Source organism: Poromitra crassiceps (genome assembly GCF_964638095.1).
Source record: "Poromitra crassiceps genome assembly, chromosome: 2".
In the NCBI taxonomy this organism is placed as follows: Eukaryota; Metazoa; Chordata; class Actinopteri; order Beryciformes; family Melamphaidae; genus Poromitra; species Poromitra crassiceps.
Window position 1 is genome coordinate 3,615,007 of NC_139624.1, and position 23,033 is coordinate 3,638,039.

At 45.3% G+C, this 23,033-nt stretch overlaps 3 protein-coding genes across 3 annotated transcripts in view; 1 reads left to right on the forward strand and 2 right to left on the reverse strand.

Moving 5' to 3' along the window:
- The window catches only part of syn3 (synapsin III), a gene marked incomplete at both ends in the record, with an annotated part of 317,937 nt that overhangs the window by 133,129 nt on the left and 161,775 nt on the right, over positions 1-23,033 (reverse strand). The gene's annotated exons all lie outside the window — the stretch shown is intronic.
- Positions 8,322-11,026, forward strand: LOC310790953 (putative nuclease HARBI1; the record flags this gene model as incomplete). Its single annotated transcript, XM_083652665.1, has 6 exons — positions 8,322-8,408; positions 9,032-9,243; positions 9,431-9,679; positions 9,824-10,045; positions 10,194-10,320; positions 10,417-11,026. The coding sequence occupies 6 exons, from the start codon at positions 8,322-8,324 to the stop codon at positions 10,648-10,650; spliced, it is 1,131 nt and encodes a 376-aa protein (XP_083508791.1). The 3' UTR covers positions 10,651-11,026.
- Positions 11,868-13,826, reverse strand: LOC310790961 (uncharacterized protein; the record flags this gene model as incomplete). Its single annotated transcript, XM_083652676.1, has 4 exons — positions 13,564-13,826; positions 13,279-13,372; positions 12,759-12,846; positions 11,868-12,281 (listed from the first exon to the last, which is right to left on the reverse strand). Exons 1-4 carry the CDS (start codon positions 13,649-13,651, stop codon positions 11,868-11,870), a joined length of 684 nt encoding a protein of 227 aa, XP_083508802.1. The 5' UTR covers positions 13,652-13,826.

Here is a 23,033-nt window from a genome sequence, read left to right on the forward strand (position 1 = left end):
CCCGTACAAAGTATCCACTAGTCACGTTGGTAGCTGTCATCACGCGGTGATCTGTAAAAACATTGTCAAAAGTGGAACAGGAGGTGATTTTATTTCTGTGAAAACCAAGGAAAATGAAGAACTTTACTGTTCTAAAAGCAATTACCAACGGCAAACTGCAAATTGATCACAACGTAATGGATTGGACATTTCCTTTGGGACTAAGCATATACGACTCAATGCTGCAGAACATGATGGCCTACCCACATTCACTACGGTGCATCTGAACGTCCAAAAGTGACACATGAGATAGCACTGAACAGCTGAGAAGCTCTGCTTTACCTTTCAAAGCATAATGAAGAGCTGTATACCGGAGTCAGATTTGTTGTATGACTACATACTTGGCCAATAATGCTGATTCTGATTCTGATTAGCGGTTAAAAAGTTATTAAACATTTTAAAACAATAGCTATTTTTAGCTGCAGTAGTAAGTAATCATTAGGTAATCTGTCAGTAAGTATTAAGTAACTTTTACCTTGAAACTCCAATGGGTGGAGAGTTTTTGTTGCACAACAGTTAGGCCTCCAAGCCAGGCCTACAAGTGAGTTTTCAAAGCCAAAATTCATCATTGGTATTGATCCATGACTATCAATCCCCAGGATATATTATTGTCATTTTGTGCTACGCGGGCGGTCGAAATCCAACACAGTCTCACAGACAATTGTAAAATAGCAACGGTTTGGACCAACCGCTATGTTACAATTCCGGCTCCAAAATTGTAAAATGTAACGTTCTGAGATTTTAGGTTTAGAGTTAGGGTATGGGAGGGGTTAGAAAATGGAAAATATCCGGAAACCACGCCCACCCATGTAGAAACGTACGTTACCATTTTACAATTTCGAAGTTCGCTTAATCATACAATGAAACAAAATACTGTAAAACTGTACTTGAGTATTGAATATAAAGACAAGCAGATACTATGGGTCAAGTGGAGGTAGAGCTGAGTTCAGACTCCAGGGAAACACATGGTGCAGCCATCCATCCTTTATGATGTCCCTGTTTTTACGACAGGCACTCAAACAGCCACATGAAGGCTCAGAGAGAGGCCCAGTGCTCAGACAGAGAGGCCTACCCAGTGCTCAGACAGAGAGAGGCCTACCCAGTGCTCAGACAGAGAGAGGACTGCCCAGTGCTCAGAGAGAGGCCCAGTGCTCACGCAGAGAGGCCTACCCAGTGCTCAGGCAGAGAGAGGCCCAGTGCTCACGCAGAGAGAGGCCTGCCCAGTGCTCAGGCAGAGAGAGGCCCAGTGCTCACGCAGAGAGAGGCCTACCCAGTGCTCAGGCAGAGAGAGGCCCAGTGCTCACGCAGAGAGAGGCCTGCCCAGTGCTCAGGCAGAGAGAGGCCTACCCAGTGCTCAGGCAGAGAGGCCTACCCAGTGCTCAGGCAGAGAGAGGCCTACCCAGTGCTCAGGCAGAGAGAGGCCTACCCAGTGCTCAGACAGAGAGAGGCCTGCCCAGTGCTCAGGCAGAGAGAGGCCTGCCCAGTGCTCACGCAGAGAGAGGCCTACCCAGTGCTCAGGCAGAGAGAGGCCTGCCCAGTGCTCAGGCAGAGAGAGGCCTACCCAGTGCTCAGACAGAGAGGCCTGCCCAGTGCTCACGCAGAGAGAGGCCTACCCAGTGCTCAGGCAGAGAGAGGCCTGCCCAGTGCTCAGACAGAGAGAGGCCCAGTGCTCACGCAGAGAGAGGCCTACCCAGTGCTCAGGCAGAGAGGCCTACCCAGTGCTCAGGCAGAGAGAGGCCTACCCAGTGCTCAGGCAAAGAGAGGCCTGCCCAGTGCTCAGGCAGAGAGGCCTACCCAGTGCTCAGGCAGAGAGGCCTACCCAGTGCTCAGGCAAAGAGAGGCCTACCCAGTGCTCAGACAGAGAGAGGCCTGCCCAGTGCTCAGGCAAAGAGAGGCCTGCCCAGTGCTCAGGCAGAGAGAGGCCTGCCCAGTGCTCAGGCAGAGAGAGGCCTACGCAGTGCTCACGCAGAGAGAGGCCTACCCAGTGCTCAGGCAAAGAGAGGCCTACCCAGTGCTCAGGCAGAGAGAGGCCTACCCAGTGCTTAGGCAGAGAGAGGCCTACCCAGTGCTCACGCAGAGAGAGGCCTACCCAGTGCTCAGACAGAGAGGCCTGCCCAGTGCTCAGGCAGAGGCCCAGTGCTCACGCAGAGAGAGGCCTGCCCAGTGCTCAGGCAGAGAGAGGCCTGCCCAGTGCTCAGACAGAGAGGCCTACCCAGTGCTCAGGCAGAGAGAGGCCTACCCAGTGCTCACGCAGAGAGAGGCCTGCCCAGTGCTCAGACAGAGAGGCCTACCCAGTGCTCAGGCAGAGAGAGGCCTACCCAGTGCTCAGGCAGAGAGAGGCCTGCCCAGTGGTCAGACAGAGAGGCCTGCCCAGTGCTCAGGCAGAGAGAGGCCTGCCCAGTGCTCAGGCAGAGAGAGGCCTACCCAGTGCTCAGGCAGAGAGAGGCCTGCCCAGTGCTCAGACAGAGAGGCCTGACCAGTGCTCAGGCAGAGAGAGGCCTACCCAGTGCTCAGGCAGAGAGAGGCCTGCCCAGTGCTCAGGCAGAGAGAGGCCTACCCAGTGCTCAGACAGAGAGGCCTGCCCAGTGCTCACGCAGAGAGAGTCCTACCCAGTGCTCAGGCAGAGAGAGGCCTACCCAGTGCTCAGACAGAGAGGCCTGCCCAGTGCTCACGCAGAGAGAGGCCTACCCAGTGCTCAGGCAGAGAGAGGCCTGCCCAGTGCTCAGACAGAGAGAGGCCCAGTGCTCACGCAGAGAGAGGCCTACCCAGTGCTCAGGCAGAGAGGCCTACCCAGTGCTCAGGCAGAGAGAGGCCTACCCAGTGCTCAGGCAAAGAGAGGCCTGCCCAGTGCTCAGGCAGAGAGGCCTACCCAGTGCTCAGGCAGAGAGGCCTACCCAGTGCTCAGGCAAAGAGAGGCCTACCCAGTGCTCAGACAGAGAGAGGCCTGCCCAGTGCTCAGGCAAAGAGAGGCCTGCCCAGTGCTCAGGCAGAGAGAGGCCTGCCCAGTGCTCAGGCAGAGAGAGGCCTACCCAGTGCTCACGCAGAGAGAGGCCTACCCAGTGCTCAGGCAAAGAGAGGCCTACCCAGTGCTCAGGCAGAGAGAGGCCTACCCAGTGCTCAGGCAGAGAGAGGCCTGCCCAGTGCTCAGGCAGAGAGAGGCCTACCCAGTGCTCACGCAGAGAGAGGCCTACCCAGTGCTCAGACAGAGAGGCCTGCCCAGTGCTCAGGCAGAGGCCCAGTGCTCACGCAGAGAGAGGCCTGCCCAGTGCTCAGGCAGAGAGAGGCCTGCCCAGTGCTCAGACAGAGAGGCCTACCCAGTGCTCAGGCAGAGAGAGGCCTACCCAGTGCTCACGCAGAGAGAGGCCTGCCCAGTGCTCAGACAGAGAGGCCTACCCAGTGCTCAGGCAGAGAGAGGCCTACCCAGTGCTCAGGCAGAGAGAGGCCTGCCCAGTGCTCAGACAGAGAGGCCTGCTCAGTGCTCAGGCAGAGAGAGGCCTGCCCAGTGCTCAGGCAGAGAGAGGCCTACCCAGTGCTCAGGCAGAGAGAGGCCTGCCCAGTGCTCAGACAGAGAGGCCTGACCAGTGCTCAGGCAGAGAGAGGCCTACCCAGTGCTCAGGCAGAGAGAGGCCTGCCCAGTGCTCACACAGAGAGAGTCTAGCCAGTGCTCACGCAGAGAGAGGCCTACCCAGTGTTCAGGCAGAGAGAGGCCTACCCAGTGCTCAGGCAGAGAGAGGCCTGCCCAGTGCTCACGCAGAGAGAGCCTAGCCAGTGCTCACGCAGAGAGAGGCCTACCCAGTGCTCAGGCAGAGAGAGGCCTACCCAGTGCTCAGGCAGAGAGAGGCCTGCCCAGTGCTCAGGCAAAGAGAGGCCTGCCCAGTGCTCAGGCAGAGAGAGGCCTGCCCAGTGCTCAGGCAGAGAGAGGCCTGCCCAGTGCTCAGGCAGACGGGGAGCCCAGGGGGATCGGACCCAAGCCACAAGGCTTTTCAAGAAGGCCACCAAAGAGCCCACATCAAACCTGCCCGGGGAGTCCGATTGGACCGGACCACGTCGGACCCAACGCGCACACCTGCTGCTCTCTTTGAAAGAAGGCCATGTGGGCGTTTAAATGCTTCCAGTAAGATTTGACTTTGAAGCAGCACACAGTGGAGAGCTGGGCCTCTGACATAAAGCTTTATGATACTGTAATGAGCCGCGGGAGGGTTGGCTTTACACTGTGATGATAGCTAATACCTCAGTACCGCACACAGGAGAGGGTTATGGCTTTTATACAACGGCTGCCGACGCAGGTGTTCTGCCTGCGTTTTCTTCAAAGCATATACGTACACCACAGCTCAAGACAAGTCAAGTCAATTTTATTTAGACATGCACACACACACACACACACACACACACACACACACACACACACATAAAACAAGTTAACTTTTTTACTTTTTCTTTAGTGGATTTTGGTTGTAGAGTGGTGAGACTGATACCATTGGAATCTGTGGATTTTCAGCTTTCCTTTGACATCTGGTTGGACTCCTAAGCCCAATTTATGCTTCGTCTCTCGACACTTTTGAAACGGTCCCTTGGCACATATGACATCAGAAGAGATAGAAAAAAGTGTCTCTTGACAACATAAAACAGTAAAAAGCATTATGTAAAACTGACAGTTGGGTTGCTAGCTCGGTTGTTGTTGTTGTTAGGGTTAGGGTTTCATGTAGCTACGTGGACTTTGAAAACACACAGATAGTGGAAATGGAAGGGGTGGGGATTTCCGACTGAAATGGACGGTACCAAAGGCATGTATAATACCAAGTAGTAGGTTTGATCAATTCACCAGCCTGTCTGACATGGACTGTAGCTGGTGTTTTTGCTTTTTTACAATGTATTTCGCTGGAACTGGAAAACTGCAGACGAGTTGTGGTGGGTGACATCAGGATGTTATGGGAATTCCTTAAAACTGTCACATTTAGATGTGAGACAACACAAGCATTACAGTTCCTGGACACGGCCTCCACACTCACGGTAAGCCCCACCCCCCGGGCTATACCAACCACACTGAACCACGACTGGGACGGTTCAAACCATTTCCAGTCCCAGCCGTCTGACAGGGGAACGGTAATTCTTGTGGTGGTGTTTGAGTCTGGCTGTCATCAGGCTGGTGCTCGTCTCCTGTATTTCCACGAGGGGAAAACAGGCTGCACTGGATGCTTCTTGAGAACACCGAGCCGCCAGCTGAGACGTGACAAGACGTTTGGTGACTGGTGGTCACTGCTCTCACGTGAGCACAACCTGCTACCACAGGCAGGGGAGCCATGTGCCATGCTGTAGCTACCTCCTGCTGCCATGTGAGCACAACCTGCTACTACAGGCAGGGGGAGCCATGTGCCATGCTGTAGCTACCTCCTGCTGCCATGTGAGCACAACCTGCTACCACAGGCGGGGGCAGCCATGTGCCATGCTGTAGCTACCTCCTGCTGCCATGTGAGCACAACCTGCTACTACAGGCAGGGGGAGCCATGTGCCATGCTGTAGCTACCTCCTGCTGCCATGTGAGCACAACCTGCTACTACAGGCAGGGGGAGCCATGTGCCATGCTGTAGCTACCTCCTGCTGCCACGTGAGCACAACCTGCTACTACAGGCAAGGGGAGCCATGTGCCATGCTGTAGCAACCTCCTGCTGCCACGTGAGCACAACCTGCTACTACAGGCAGGGGGAGCCATGTGCCATGCTGTAGCTACCTCCTGCTGCCATGTGAGCACAACCTGCTACTACAGGCAGGGGGAGCCATGTGCCATGCTGTAGCTACCTCCTGCTGCCACGTGAGCACAAACTGCTACTACAGGCAGGGGAGCCATGTGCCATGCTGTAGCTACCTCCTGCTGCCATGTGAGCACAACCTGCTACTACAGGCAGGGGGAGCCATGTGCCATGCTGTAGCTACCTCCTGCTGCCATGTGAGCACAACCTGCTACTACAGGCAGGGGGAGCCATGTGCCATGCTGTAGCTACCTCCTGCTGCCATGTGAGCACAACCTGCTACCACAGGCGGGGGCAGCCATGTGCCATGCTGTAGCTACCTCCTGCTGCCACATGAGCACAACCTGCTACCACAGGCGGGGGCAGCCATGTGCCATGCTGTAGCGGGGGCAGCCATGTGCCATGCTGTAGCTACCTCCTGCTGCCATGTGAGCACAACCTGCTACTACAGGCAGGGGGAGCCATGTGCCATGCTGTAGCTACCTCCTGCTGCCACGTGAGCACAACCTGCTACTACAGGCAAGGGGAGCCATGTGCCATGCTGTAGCAACCTCCTGCTGCCACGTGAGCACAACCTGCTACTACAGGCAGGGGGAGCCATGTGCCATGCTGTAGCTACCTCCTGCTGCCACGTGAGCACAACCTGCTACTACAGGCAGGGGAGCCATGTGCCATGCTGTAGCTACCTCCTGCTGCCATGTGAGCACAACCTGCTACTACAGGCAGGGGGAGCCATGTGCCATGCTGTAGCTACCTCCTGCTGCCATGTGAGCACAACCTGCTACTACAGGCAGGGGGAGCCATGTGCCTTGCTGTAGCTACCTCCTGCTGCCATGTGAGCACAACCTGCTACCACAGGCGGGGGCAGCCATGTGCCATGCTGTAGCTCTCCTGCTGCCACATGAGCACAACCTGCTACCACAGGCGGGGGCAGCCATGTGCCATGCTGTAGCTACCTCCTGCTGCCACATGAGCACAACCTGCTACCACAGGCGGGGGCAGCCATTGTCGTAATTTTTTTTTATGTCACGAGACAGTAGCCAACAACTTGTGTGATGTGATCATTAGGCAACTAACAAAACAGGGTTAAAGTTAGGGCTATGGTTTGGGTTACAGTATGGTTAAAAATGGAACACGTCAGGACATGAACCGGTTCTCTCGCGGCAAGGAAGTTGAAAGACAAGCAAGTCACCATGTCCGCCAATCCCACGCCTCCCGTGTTAGCGAGCTATTTCAATATCAGACTGTCGTTACGTTAAAGACCACCAGAAGACGCCGCTACTTCCTGGTTACAGCTCCCAACTCCAGCGTATGCGCTGCACACATGCACTTACTCACACGGCCACAAGACGTCGCATTTATAAACAAGGGACGTTTTAACCACTTTGAAAATCAACCAATTTTGGTGTTTTCCTTGTGAGGATGGCCTGTTAAATCCCAATGCAGTGATCTGATTCATCATATTTGTCTTATATCTGGATTAACCTGGCTAAAAGAGTCCTCCTATCAAAAATACTACTATAAATGAGTTATCTGCAAAATCCAAGTCAACTGCAGTGTGTACGATGCTGAAGTCACAGGTGGTTAATATTACAGATGGTGAAGCAATATCATTTAATGACAGAACACAGCTACTACTTCAGTTCAGTCTATTCATTTTAAGTAAACACAGCTTTGCATCTGTTAAGTTGATGTCCAGACTCGACTAAAGCAGAAGCTATTTCAGTGCAGCTTCTCTGCGGTCGGCCTGTAATAAGGAGCTGAACCGTCCATATAGAGCTCAACAGTCACGTGACTTTCCCTGACATTTCCAGCCCTGGAAAAGAGTTCTCCGTTCATCTTCTCCATAGACATTTAGAAAAATCCTTATATAACGAGTTTTAAGACTGGAACCAAACCACCGCTTGATCTACTGTATCGTGAGTGACCATACAGCATTTCAGTGGAGCAAAGACAAAAAGTAACACAAACACACCATGTCACTGTATCAAGCAAACACCACAAACACAGCCTGTCACTGAATCAACCAAACACCACAAACACAGCCTGTCACTGAATCAACCAAACACCACAAACACAGCCCGTCACTGTATCAACCAAACACCACAAACACAGCCTGTCACTGAATCAACCAAACACCACAAACACAGCGGGTCTGTCTGTAACGCAAGTGAGCTTCCTATCACCTAGCTACCTAACTAGATACTTTATTAATTAGGTATCAATTTTAATATAGGTGACTGAAAAATAAACTTGTTTCAGACGTCCTGGCGCTTTAAGGTAGCGTCATTTTATCCTTGTCCTGCAGTGGGCAGTGCAACACGCCTAGTAGCCGCGACACTGCCGGAAACTTGAAAAAAGAAGAAGAAGAAGAAGAAGCGACTGCTGGAACGTTCTAGACATAGCTAGATAGATAGATAGATCAAGATAGATCAAGCTAAGCTAAACCAGTTGTTTTTCGGCCAGACGTTTTTCGTAGTAATGGAAGAAGAACTGCTGTTTCTTTTTATTATTATTTATTATTATTTTGAGGAGATGGCGGAGGAAGAGGCCGAGGAGGACCGTGCCAGGATGGGGAGGTTGAAGCGGTGGGCGGCACTTTTGTCTAGCGAACCAGACCAGGTACAGTAGGCCTGAAGTTAGCAAATTTAGCGCCGTGACTGGACAAAAGACAGTCTACTACATAATTGTGACGTTCTTCCAGTGAAGTAAAATTATGCTCTATTGTCTTGGGCCCAGGGGTTGGCCATTGCAGTAACATAATGGACCAAGAGATTATTTAAAATGTCTCAAAGACACAGAACTAGCGTTAGATGCTATGCTATACCCCACATGACTGATAGCCAGCTAGCCCCGTTGGCTCAGCCAGCCAGCAAGATAGTTTAGAGCAGTCATAATTCATTACGATTTGCAAATACAGATGCACAGATACATACATCAATCAGTTTAATAAATTAGAACACAGATTGCTAAATTGAAGTATTAGGATTTAATACAATTAATGGTTACAGTAATTCACAACATTTAACATTGAGACGGTCAAATGTTCACTACTATACGATGATGAATAGAGAACAGGTGAATAGAAATTTAAAATCACTTGACCCTTTTTCATAAGTACATGTAGGAAATAAATGAATGTATGGATATGGTAAATAGATTGGTTGACATAAATGGCTTAAACTTTAAACAGATTTCAAGAGTTTTAAAATGTACACATGACGTGACCCCATCTCCCCCAACAGGAGAACTTGACTACCTACTGCCGTCTGAACATTCATGTGCCACTGCTGCGCCTGTACTTTGATGATGGAGACACACGTCCAGACTTCAGGCTCCACCGAGACGCCATCACAGCCCTCCTACGCATGATGGACCCTCAGAGGCACCATGGCTGGGGACCGGAGCTGGAAGTGCTAGTTTTCCTCTTTTGGTTAGGAGCTGGTACCTCCTACAGGTAAGAATGGGGATAGTTAATTTTTATTAATTACATTTTAGAGACTGCTTAAAGATCTGAATCTTTATTGATACCACTATCGATACTTTTCTATTACTTGGTGGAAAGACGAGACTACAATACATTTTTAACATAACTGGTATTGATTATGTAATGGTCTCAATCTCCATTCCTACCTAACCTGTAGGGTGACATCCAGAGCATTCGATATACCCCGCTCCACAGTCCACCTGTTGGTCCACCGCATGGCGACGGAACTCCTCAATGTGGCCCCTCGTGTCATCCGTTTGCCACAGACAGAGGAGGAGCACAGGGCAGTTGGGGATGGCTTTGCTCACCTGGCCAGGCACCCGGCATTCAGGAATGCCCGTGGGGCAATTGACGGCTGCCATGTGAGAATCAAGGCACCTGGGGAAGAGGACGCACAATGCTACAGGCAAGGCTTAAAGTTCTCAGGCACCATGCCATATTTCAGGCATAGAGCAGTATTACATTAATATAATACTTAATTTAATGCATTGTACACATTTCCTCACAGGCTCACAAATATTTTCTTGTTTTTGATTTTACCCCTGTACAGGAACAGAAAGCTGTACACGTCAATCCAACTCCAGGCAGTGTGTGACAGCAGGGGCCGATACATTGACATTTACGTGGGAACACCGGGGTCAGTGCATGACGCAAGGGTGCTGCGGCGAAGCCCCATCTACCACTCTGCCTACCCTCCCCCTGGCACTTTCCTCCTTGGAGACAGTGGCTACCCCTGTTTGGAGAGACCACTGGCCCTCATCACTCCTTTCAGGTAGGGATGCACGATATATTGGCAATCATATCGTATCGGCCGATGTTAGTCTTTTTTTCTTTTACATATTCATATCGGTCCAATGTTGCAATGTTAATATCGGTTATCGTATCGGCCAAAATGTTCATTGGTGCATCCCTACTTTCAGGAGACCTGTCAGAGGTGCAGAGAAGCTGCGCTTCAACATCCACCACGCCAGGGCTCGCAACATCATAGAGCGAGCCTTTGGAATGATGAAGACCCGGTGGAGAGCCATCTTCCTGCAGGCCCTGGAGGTAATTTAAACTGAGAATGACCGCAGCAAATGAGCAAATTCAAAGAGAAATAATTTATGTACTTATCCTTGAATTAATCTTTGGTTTCCCTCTAAGGTACACTCCACCTTTGTGCCAGATGTCATCATGGCATGCGCCACACTGCACAACATCTGCCTGGGAGTGGGTGACATCATGGAGGAAGAAGATGGGCAAGACCCTGCTGATGATGAGGCTGGGGGCGAGGCACAAGCTGGGGAAATGAATGGGAACGCCCTGCGTGACCATCTATCAACCCAAGTCAGCGCACTCCAGGATGTGGTCGGTGGCCATGAGTACGCACTGCACTGAGCTCAAGCTTATGGTGCGTCTGGGTGTTCTCCCATAATGTTCTCCTGAATCCTGTTGACTAACGTTAGAGTCCGCCGGAAGCCCGACACCGGCAGTTCCCCTCCAAGCAGGGTCTTAACGGAGCACGTTGTCTAGTGTCTTGTGCTGTCAAGTCTGTCTGTGGCGTCAATTGTCCGGGATCCTGTCCTGTAATGTGAAGTAAGTCTTGTGGCATTTCCCCTTACCCCGGTTATATACAAATGAGTTGGCAACCACCCTTTGGCAAATCAACTTTTGTACCATTTGATAATAGTTGTAAAATGATTATTTTTGTTGTTTTGTAAAATTATTCTTGAATTTTTGTAATCTGTTGTACTGTGAATGTAAATATTTTTAGTTTGAGTGTGTTCCACTGTTACCCAGTTTATTTTTGCTACATTTGAAATAAAACAATTTGCTTGTAAAACAATCTTTTGTTTATTTTATTACAAGTAACCTTGAACAACCATTTATAAAAAAATCACATTTCATTTAATTTCAGTCAAAACTGGGTTGATTCAACCAACATGAAACAGAGAGAACTTCACTGACAAACAATGCTGATTTATTTTGCACATGATCTCACACATCTGACAACTAACCAATTCTGCATGCATTTATTTAGACAGTTATTGAGAGTTGATTTTGAGTTAAGTTGAGTGATGTCATTAATGACAACACTGCCTCCACAACTTAACACAGATCAACTCTCAATAAATGTCAACCTAAATGAATGCCTGCAAAACTGTTTGCAGTTTTCAGATGTCTGAGATCATGTGCAAAATAAATCAGCATTGTTCTCCTTTAAACTAGGAGCAGAGAAAGTGGCAGCAAGCAAGCTCAAAATCAACATAGAATCAAAAGTGGAAAAAGGAGCTTACTGGTTACTTTTTAGGGAGAATATTTAATCCAGAAGTGTTGGTACACAGGTAACCTCAGGTTTACATACAATGTACAACTTCAAATACAATAAGAGACACGGGCAGGAAAAACGCAACGCGTTTCAACCTCACTGGGTCTTCATCAGGCTGAAGGCTGACGAAGACCCAGTGAGGTTGAAACGCGTTGCGTTTTTCCTGCCCGTGTCTCTTATTGTATTTGAAGTTGTACATTGTATGTAAACCTGAGGTTACCTGTGTACCAACACTTCTGGATTAAATATTCTCCTTTAAACTAAAAATAAGTTAGAAAGAAAATGCTCAACGCCTATCCATAAATCTCTCTAGGATAGAGAAGAGTCGGTCGGTTCGCTCTGCCTGATCCCTTCTTCTCTGTTCCTGCCTCTCTCTTTCACGCTCCATCTCCTCCTCAATCAGATCGGCGAGGCGACGCCGCTTCCTCTGTTGTGGGGCTGGGGCCATTTCTTGTGCTCTTTCTGGCTCTCGTGCCTCTCCTTCTCCTCCAGCCGCCGCTGCCTCCTCCTCTCCATCACCTCGCTCCTGTTCAGCTGCTGGCTTTGGCACACCCTCCAAAGGCAACGTGGCCCTCACCACCGCAGGCGTTATTGAATGTTTTTTTCCCAGGGCCTCGTCCATCAGGTTGTACCAAGGCCAGGTGGCCGGTGTACCCTCACCGCGGTCTGTACCACTACCGGTTGGTGGATCTTTCAGTTTCTAGAAGAAACGACAATTGAACAGTGCATAAAGAGCCCTAAAGTGAAAGAATGGATGAATATTACAATGGATATATATAAGATGGAAAGACTAACTGCTGTTATCAATCATAAAGTAGAACAATTTACCTCAAGATGGGAATGCTGGGTTCAATATATAACACCCATTAGGCCAGATTTTATTTTTTTGGATCCAAGATGAATGTACAATGAAAAGTAGACTCCCTGCTCTATATGTTTTGTTTTTTGTTTTTGTTTGTTTGTTTTGTTGCTGCTGTTGCGGCTGTTGTGGTTTTGTCTTTTCTTTTATTTGTCTATAAAAAAATAAAAAATAAATCTATGGCAGTACATATCTACAACGTATACAATGTAAGAACGTATAATAATCTGTCAATAAAAAGTAAAAAAAAAAAAAAGAACAGTGCATAAAGTAAAATGCAGTAGTGGCCTGTGGCTAACACTCAAGAACAATTAATACCTTGTACTGGGTCTTCAAGTTGTCCCATTTTTTTTGGGCAGATTTGAAGTCCACTTTCCCCTCCAGCCCAATATCAGCTAGCAGTTGACTGCAAAACACACACATACACAAAACACACAGGATTTGTGGGCTGTGTCCATTTGTGACAGCATCAGTGATTCAATATTTCCCACCTGGCAACACTGGTATGAAAACTGGGCATATGAACCTCTATGAAATGGAGGGGTTTAAATTAGTGATTTGTTCATCTCAAATGTTTTCATGGCACAGGGACCCATATGGGGAGATGTTTGATGTTGATTTAGCACTGAATTGTAGAACTGTCTACACTGGGGAGACAACTCGGTGAGTGTGAAATCTAGATTAGACTACTCATCTTTATATATCGTCTGATTGGGATATTTGGTTACTTAAATTTGAGTGAAATCAAGCTAACCCCCCCCCCCCCCCCCCCAAATCAACCCACAGCAAAAGCCAGAGCATAATAAGCTGTGTTGTTCAATGTTGGTGTGTAACTTACTTCCATCCATTGATAGCCGAATTCCTGTCCCCTGTAAAAAGCTTCTTGAGCCGCATCCTGGCCTTAATCAGCTTTGCTGTATCCTGTTTTGTCCCTATAAAATAAATCAGTTGCCACGGTGTAATTTATTTAGACAGTGAGCAGAGCTGAAGCCAAAGGAGCTAACGTCATCATCAGCTAATGAATGCATAACGTTACCTAGCGTATTTCTTATCGATAACGTTACACATTCAACCAACAAATGTGTGCTTAAGTAATGGCTGGTTAAAAACGAACTTCACTTACACTTGAAGGTGAACGCAGGGTCTGGGAGGGGAGGCTGGCAAGCAAGACTAGCCATGTTGCTAGTACCTGGCTCTGTGTTGCTGTCCATGGCTGGTCATGAAGTTCTTTGTACTCCTGGTGCAGGCGCGCGCACGGAGCGGGTAAAACGCTAGCCACCTAACTAGTGGCTGCTGTCCAGAACACCGTCAGCTAAGATGCTTCCTACTATTCTTCAAACGTGACTTTCCTGACACCGTACAAACAACTGACCGCACTGAAATGAAGTAATGGTTTACGCTATTGACTATTCTAAAATAAAAATGAAAAGAAAGCGATGGTGCTTGTTATTTAGCGAATGGGCGTTTCACTTTTTCTGTTGCGGGAGGTTTTGTGGGGGCGGCCATTGGAGGAAGTTTGTGGGGAGAGCTTCATTCTTCTTCGTGGATTGCAAGGGGCGCAAGGTATCATGGGATACCCTAGCCCACCAAAGTGTGCATGGTATGGTTCCTCAAAAATTATCAAAAATTATCCATAACTAGGTACCTAAAAAGGTTGCAAATTCAGTGAACTTATGTATCAAACTGGTTTCAGACAGCCTAATTACAACTTATTACCTAGAAATGCCACCTATAAAGATCGTTCACTTGCGTTACAGACAGAACCAGCATGTCACTGTATCAAGCAAACACCACAAACACAGCCTGTCACTGTATCAAGCAAACACCACAAACACAGCCCGTCACCGTCAACCACCACTGCATATAAAAAAATACAAGACTCGCAGAGCAGAGTCTCTGCTCAAACAATGAAGTATGTTGTGCTTCAAACCAGCTTTAAACCAATGTATATGGCTTTTGAGTAGAGTTGCTGAAGGATTCTGGACAAAATCTCCACATTTCAGAGTAAACTGTAAACGGAATTCTACACAGTGTATAATTTTCATGCAGCAAGAGTGCCCTCTATGGGTTGAAACCCACTTTTGCAGTTGGGTCTGCTGATAGGCTAATCTCTTGGGTTCGGATGACATCACCAAGAACCCCTTTCCAGAGCGATTGTAAGCCCCGATCCCCAGCGCGGATTTAAAACATTTGCATATATCTGCCAGAATTCTGGGAGCTTTCCCCTTTAAACAGCTTCATATTGTGCCCACAGCTAGTGTGAAGCCCAAAGCACAGCCTGGGGCCATGGGCTAAAGTCTCAAATGGCATAATGGGTGTATAAGTTTAGAGACCAATTAAAGCAGGGAGTGGAGCAGGTGTGGACCATAGACCATATAAATATATGGTTTTTGGACTTGTGTTTTGAAGCCTCGAGGTTGGCATTTTCGCCATCGCCATCTTGGTTCTTTGGAGCCAGAAGTGACGTGAATTTGGATGAGGTGACCTGTCAATCACGCCCCAAAGCATAGCCTGCTTTATCCTCTATTTGACTCTAAATGAGACCATAATGTAATAAATGAACATCATATTGTATTGAAGAAGACTTGAAACTAGTGATTGAGACCATAAACTCATTAGGAAAGTGTTTACTGAGGTCCTAACTCAAGTGAGAAGTAGGGTAATTTCCCCAATAACTTCCATATAACTAAATTTTGAAGCCAGTGGAGTCGCCCCCTTCAGGCCATTCAAAAGAATGCAGGTTTACTGTGGTTCGTCTTGTTTCAGGGGGACCAACACGAAAGTGAAACTAAAATGATTGCTTTACTTGAATTTTCCATTTGAAATCATTTGTAATGCGCTCTGACAACTGTTAAACTGTTTCTTGTTATGTTGCATTGCATCACGTTACTAGAAGTTATTAGGAGTTTGTGGTATATGGCCCATTGACCCTTTAATAGTTTATATTATCTTATATTTTATCATTAAGAGAGGAGTGCAGTTATGAAGTGTAGTGTTAACTAAATCAGTGGGAGTTGAGGTTAGTGAGACGAAAAGGGCAGGCAGGGGCAAGCAGGCTCCTCTTTGAAGCATTTGAAAGGAGCAATAAATAGACAGCTGAAGACACACACAGGAGTTTTAACAAAAGGATTAGATAGCATCTCAGGGGGGTGACTAGGAGATTTACACACAAAAGTACAGTTTAGGGGGTTACGCACACACAGGAGCAACAGGGGCCTTGTTTATGAGAGGATGAACACATGCTCAAAGGCACTCAAGCAGTGACATGCAGCATTCTGTTGGGACACTAGATAGTGGCTTTGTTTGTAAGAGGACAGGAGAAGGGGGGCAATAACCCTGCAGGCCATCGTAAATACAGATAACACCATTTGTTGGGGGCCATCTAAGCAGGAAAGAGCAAGGAGCTGTGTAGGCCCTTTCAAAGATGAAAGAGACAGCTGTCAGATGGGGGTTTGATTGATAGGTGACACACTGTAGTGGTTCGACAGACAGCACATACACATCTAAGCAGGGAGATGATTGGATGATAGAGCATTAAAAGTGGGAGTTGCCCTGAGTGAAGGAAGTTTTCAAATACAGAGGTTCAGAGTTGTAGAGGTCAGAAAGAACACCCTCAAGACCATCTTTCTCCATGACTCTTAGAGAGCCATGTCAGCTATTACATGCAAATAAAACAATACTTTAAATAGACATCATGTTTCTGTGGTTCATCTCTTCATCTCTCGGTGCATTCAAGACACGACAAAGTGGCGAGCCAGACGGAGATGGTTAATCGGCGGCCAGGATGGAGCAACTGCACGGCAGGTGAGTAGGCCTATCTCTAAAATATTGGGATGCGCTGTGCGTTTGCTCCGTCTCGCCGACCAGCACGAACGCTAGTAGGGAGAGAGAAGTGAAGATGGGACCGAACTGTTTAAAGTTAATGCAATGATTTTAGAATAGTAGAAATGTTTGTTAGTTTTTAGTGAGAATAAGGGAGACTTTTCAGGGTTAAACTGGCACACAGAGTCGGATCTGATAAGTAAGGCAGATAGCCTAGCTAGCTACTGTACATGAAGACAGATATAGACTTGGAATCACATAATGAAACCAACAGGCTGAACATCGTTTTTTAGAATGAAGTCAGTGTGGGAGTGATTGTGTAATAACTGCTTTGATTAAGTTTTGCTCTAGTAGAAATGTTTGTTAGTTTTGAGTAAATTTGTCTATTGTAAACTAGGACAACAATTAATAATTAGATTCCGCCCTCCAAGCGTGAATAGAATTATTGATTGGTATTGCTTAATGGATCCATGGGATTGATCAATTATGGCTATATAGGTAATGCGGTCCTAGTCGTCGGTTGCCTAGGGAGTAATTAAATGTGTGTAAGCGATTTGGCGAGGCAACTGAGAAAACGCAGATTTAAGTAGATTGATTGTGGGATCACACAAACCGTTTGGCAAAAATACGTGTGCAGTTTTGGGGAGATTAAAATGGAAAAAGGAGTGTCTTTCACTCTAAAAAAGTTGGAAAAAGTCGCACGGTAAATAGATCTTGGGCCCAAAAGCAAATAGTCAGAGTATAAGAGATATGGAAATAAGAGATGAGATTTTAGAGATATTGAAACGCGCGTTTGGTAATGTGTTATTGTTTAGGCTGTGTTATGTGTTATGTGCTGTGTGTTATGTTCTATGTGCTATGTGTTATGTGTAGTATGATTGACTATGATTGATTGATTGTGTATCTGGCCAGATCGTGTGAGTGGTGGAATAAATGAAAGTAAAGCAATGTTTTAAATGGGTTTAATATTATAATGTCAGCGCGATCAGATGAGATCAGATGAGATCAGATTGGGTACTTTGATTGCCACGATGGCTAGACCAGTTGAATAATGATAGATAAATAGGAGTCAACAGTGGCTAAATAAACTAGATTGTTAGTCCAATGCGTACAATAAAAGGTTGCCCCATGGCTATATTATGGGTTATTCATGTAATGTTAGTATATTTTAATAGGACTGATTTGAGAAACTGAAGAGGATCCAGACCAGTTTGCGTGATGCTAAAGCAGTTAGCCATTTAGCATGTAGTAGCAACTTTGTAAGATACTGGTCGAAATAATAACTAATTAAATTATATTTTTAGTCTAATGGGTAGAGTAGTAGTTCGCGATATCCTCACATCAAAGAGGACTGCTGAGATAGAGATAATAGTACATTTGAATATAAATTAAATTTTAGTTTAGCGAGCAGAGATAAGCTAGTGGAGTGCATCATTCTGAGAGGCTCCGGGTGGAAATGATGGCTGGTGATTTACGTTCCGTCTGAGGAAAATGCGTTACGGTGTGGTCGATAGGTAAAGAAAATATAATATGTTATCAGTAAATAGATATAGATATAATGTTGCTATTTGATCAGCGATGGAATAGCGCTAAAGGGATTAGGGGGTGTTGGTTGTTTATGGCTGGTTGCAAGTTGGCGAGAGTATACGAGTGTGGATTTCCTTTGGGGATTTTCAAAATAAGCAATAAGAGTATAAGTTTAGCGGGGGATCTTGCTAGAATATAATAAATGGGTTTTATAATTTGTGGTGATCGGACCAATAGGAAACCATATGAAACGACTAGATAATGAATATAATAGAATAGCGCTATATTTGTCATTCTTATAGGTATATGGGAGAATAGAGGATATATATATATTTACGCATATGTACCTATAGACGTGGACTGGTGTGGAGCGTGGAGCGTGGAGACGTGTCTATTGTGATTCTGGATGGAACAGCTGTGATGGTGCGTGCGCGGGTGTATGATCTGAGGAGCGTGTATGGATTGGTCACAATGTTACAACTGACACTATCATGTATTATTTTAACAAAGCGTGAATAAGCAGACCTCAAATAGCCAGTCTAAGTAAGAATAAGAGTGGATTGGAATAAAATAGGCATATGGGAGTAATCTACTAAATGATGAGTTACGCGTGGGACTTACAGGACTTTGTGTGGGTGTGTTTGTTTGGTTGATTCATTGTTAGGAAAGGTTGGGCAGGATATGGATGGCTGTGTGGAGAGTTGAGCGGGTGTGAGATGCATTATAGTTTGTCTTAGTGAAAAAGAATGACTTTAGTGTGTGAATGAGGATTTCGGGGAATAATCATTTATCAAGCTGAATAAATATTGGTTAAAGATGGATTTTACAGATAGGTTATAGCTTGCGTGCGGAGATGAGATGACTGTTTGTGTCTTGAGAGAGAGGCTGTGGAGTGGTAGCCTATAGGGATGTGGCTTATGTGTAGGCTGCTATGATGGTTTGGTAGCGTATGGGAACGTTAGGCTGAAGTGGTAGTCTATATGATGATGTGTATGTGTGCAATGATCCGTGAATATTCAGTTATGAAGACGATTGGGTGCCTGATTGGTGTTGAATGAGTTGTAGTCCACTCGATAGCCTGGAGTTCTATACAAATTTGTGACATCACTAACTTAGCTAGGAGAGGGAAGAGAGGCTTCCGTCATAAACTCGGTGTGCTGCGGTTATTCTTTGAGGCTGACTTAAACTGAAGTCTTTTGATTAATGTCTAGTTGTGTAGTTAGGCCACGTATACAACAGTTTATGTTTAGTTTTATTTACTTATTTACATGTTTATAATACACTGCTGAATTCAACTTTCTGGGGTTACTGCGGTAACATCCTGATTCATGCGAAGCTAAAATGGAATGTGCTATACAGGACACCGTAGTTTAGTGTCAAGTCTCGCGAGAGTTAACGTGACTTTGTCTGACTTCAAGATGGCTGAATAAATAACAGTACTACGTACAGCTTGTGTGGATATCATTTAATAACTGATAGATTACAGTGTGCCAGAGGGTAAATGCAACAACTGCTGAGGTTATTCTTTACTTTTATTGGTCCCATTTAGTCACATGTTTAGTCAAAAACACGGAAGTTAGGGAAGTAGGCTATTAGATATAGGTGAGAATGGTTACTGTAGGCCACTCTGCAGTAGGTGTTAAGTAATAAGAAATATTGATAGGGGAGAGTAGACTACAAGAAAAAGTTATGGTGATTTCTGCGAGTGGGGAATATTCCTCTAAGCGTGCGTTCAATAAATAGGAATGTATAGGGATATTGTATTAGAATAATGATTAATGACTGTAGACTCTGTTTGTTTTGGTCAAATGGGAAACTTCCAGGGATGCCGTAGGGGATCAGATGGTGAGGGCTGTTGTTTGCTCAGTACGGTAGTAAGTGGTAATAAATAAGTTAATTACAGTAAGTTGTTTTTATTTTAAATCAGCTTCCAAGTGACCATTAAACATATTCAATGCGGTTATCTATGACATAGAAGAAGAGGGATGTCTTATCGTTTTAGCTTAATAGTCTATGCAGCGGGGAGTAGTATACTGTAGAATATATAGCACAAATAGGGTTTTTTCTACAGCTGTAGTGGGTTTGAAAATCAGTGGACAAATATCTGTGTATTTTAGTGAGATGCACATAGGCTGGTATTAATAATTAAAATGATTGTTTCTAGATGGGGAGAAAGTACATTTGCAAACTAGGGCAGAGTTGTAGACAAGCATGGCATATGTCTTAACGGTGGTAACATAACATAGCAGTTGACTACAGTTCATACCAGGATATGACATTGAAACTACAATACCCAGAGTGCTTTGCAGCGTGGAGCAGGAAGTAGATTGGCCAATCAGCAATCAGGAGCCTAGGATTAGCGGTTGTGAGTTATTGTAAGCTACGATTTGGGAAGATTATTGGTAAAGATTAATAGTATTACATTGAAGAAGCTTATTTAGTGGTAGAGAAGCAGGATAATAATGTGTGGAGCTTTTTAAGAGAATGGGAGGTGATTTGATAATCGCATGTTATGTTTGTCTACTGTGAGCTGCCGTAGTGTTTACATGCTAAGCCTATCAGCGTGCCTCTAGCGGTGCCTGTGTGATGGAGTATCGTAGCGTGAAGTCAAGTGAAGTCAAGTCAAGTTTAGTTGTATAGCACATTTTATACACAGAGGCAATTCAAAGTGCTTCACATAAAATGGTTGACAGGAAAAGAAAAGAAAAGAAGAGAGTAAAACGGATATTTAAAAGCATCACAACACAACTTAAGAAAGGAGTATAAAAAGTGCAATAAACAACAGGCGCGGCAGTTGCAGAGAGAGCTGAACTTATAGAGGACTCATTGGGTTTGCATAGTAGCTGTCAGCAGTTAAAAGTGACGGTAAACATAAAAGTCTTTAGTCTATTTTTAAATTTAAATAGCCAGATCGATATCACATCAGCATGCAGCTCTTGCTATTAAAACGAGTGATCAGTTCACAGTGTGATCCTTGACTCACACACCGCATGTGAAGGGGAGTCATTTTACACAGCGAGTGAGTGAGTGGGGGAGCGAGAGAGAGCGAGTGGGCATGTGTGAGCGTATAAGAGACCTAGTCAGCGTGAGCCTGAGGCTGTGAAGGAGTGAATGGAGGAAATTGATAGATTGGTGAATTAATTACTCTGCTCTGTGTTAGTTGTGAAGTGAATTGGTTGCTTGCTATTGTTGGTGTGAATGAATGTTCAGTAGTATTGAATGGTTGGATGAGTTGCTTTATTGCTGGAACGGGATGAGTACTGTGGAGAATGTTGTTTATTGAGGTGAATGAGTTAGGGGGTGATTGCAGAGGGCATTGGTGATTAGGTTGTAAATTCTTTGTGTGTGTGGGTGTTTCATGTTGAAGAGAGTTTGTCTTCCTGGGGGTTAGCTAACAGAGTATGAAACACAGATAGATGGTATATGAAATTATTTAGGCTAGAGATAACATTAACTGAGGTTTGATAATCAGTAGCCTATATAAGAGCTTCAGTTTAGATTGAGTGATTAGGAAACATTTATTAGGCTGTTTTGATGGATGGGGGTGTTTATCTGAGGTGCCAAAGAATCTGTAGCTTTGATTCATTCTTGGTTGTGGATAGAAGTTGATTGGGGTATACTGAATGGGAGTTAATTGATGATGCATGTTGAAATATTGATAGGGGATAGTGAATAGAGATTGCATTAGAATATTTGGATGGAGTTGAACCAGCAACCTTAGTGATTATTGAGCGTTCAGGATGTTTTGGGGGGAAAGAATAGCACAGTGTTATAGGAGGAGAGATAGTCTAATAGTTATGGAAAAAGGGAAAAACGATGTCATCAGCGAAATTAGTTAGTCAGATATACTGAGATGGGGTTTTTGGCATACATGATTTGATATTTGATGTTTAAGTCAATCCAATTGAGCAATTTGAATTACTTGATTGCTTCTGTAGAGAATAAAAGTAAAATAGAGTAAAGTCCGAATGATTGTCACTCCTGAGTGTGTGAAATTAATATCTGCATATAGTATAGAATAATACCCAATGAACCCTACAGGTGTTTGCTATTTGACTACTTCATGAAAGGGAGGCCCTATTGATTAAAAAGATAAATTATTTTGTGGCTTTTTGATAGAAGCATTAGTGTGGGAAATAGAGGGGTGGAGTGTAAATTATAGATGTGATCATATTAAAATTGTTATGGGGTCTGGTTAGATTGATGTTATCATCTATCCCACAAGCTTGGCTGGGGAGACCTGGATGAATCAGTGTTATTGAAGTTATGCTGTAACACACTGGACTAAGGCAATACTAAGGAGTTAAACACAGCTTGTGTGTCAGAGTCATTCATTTTAGGTTATGCATCATACATAAATAGTTATTATATGACTACAAATAGGGGGAAGCAAATTTTCTTGGGGAATGATAAAGTTAATCTCATCTTTCTATTAACTTTTTGATCACAGGTGATAAAATAATATGTTTCTACATCACATTGATTACACAGGTGGATACACAGGTGGATGATTAATTGGGGGTTTATATGCATTGTGAGGAAGTCAATGAGACTGGATGGAACATATGTATTTAGAGCTGCATTTTAAAGTATGCCAAAAAGACAGAAGGTTGTAAAGCTGAAAAGAAAATGCTCCCATCAGCTGTTATGAAGATAATGGGGTTTCATCCCTCCCCAATGATTATAAAATAAGGGGAACTGGTCCCTCCCTAAGAGAAAGAAAAAGGCACAATGAAATCTTGATGTTGATAATGCTGTCATTGGCAATGAGTTGTAAACTTGAAAATATGGCTCTACTATCCGTATGGTTTGGAAGTTTTATTGCAATTAAAAATGACAAAAATAATTATGGGGAAATTTGAGAAGTCTGCTGTGTATCTTCCTATAGACAATATAGACTGACTGAAGATGAATTGTATTATATTTATGAGGAGACACATAGATGCAAACACAGGTTATATATAGTACACTGTAGAACTAGGTTCTGAGTTATATTATAAAGATGGGCAGTTGTGGGGATTTTTGAAGATCACAAATTCTGTTTTTGATTTGGATTTTGGGGTCTCCTATTAGTGTTGTGGTTTTAGCAAATTATTTTAGTATATATGATTTGAGAACTCAAGAGTGGGGGTTTATAGTTGATAGTGTTAATGTTAATGCAGTGTAAAGTGCGATTTGCTGGGTGAGTAATTAGGTAAGGTGTAGCTGATAGAGTATTGATGAAATCCAAAATTGTGTAATGAT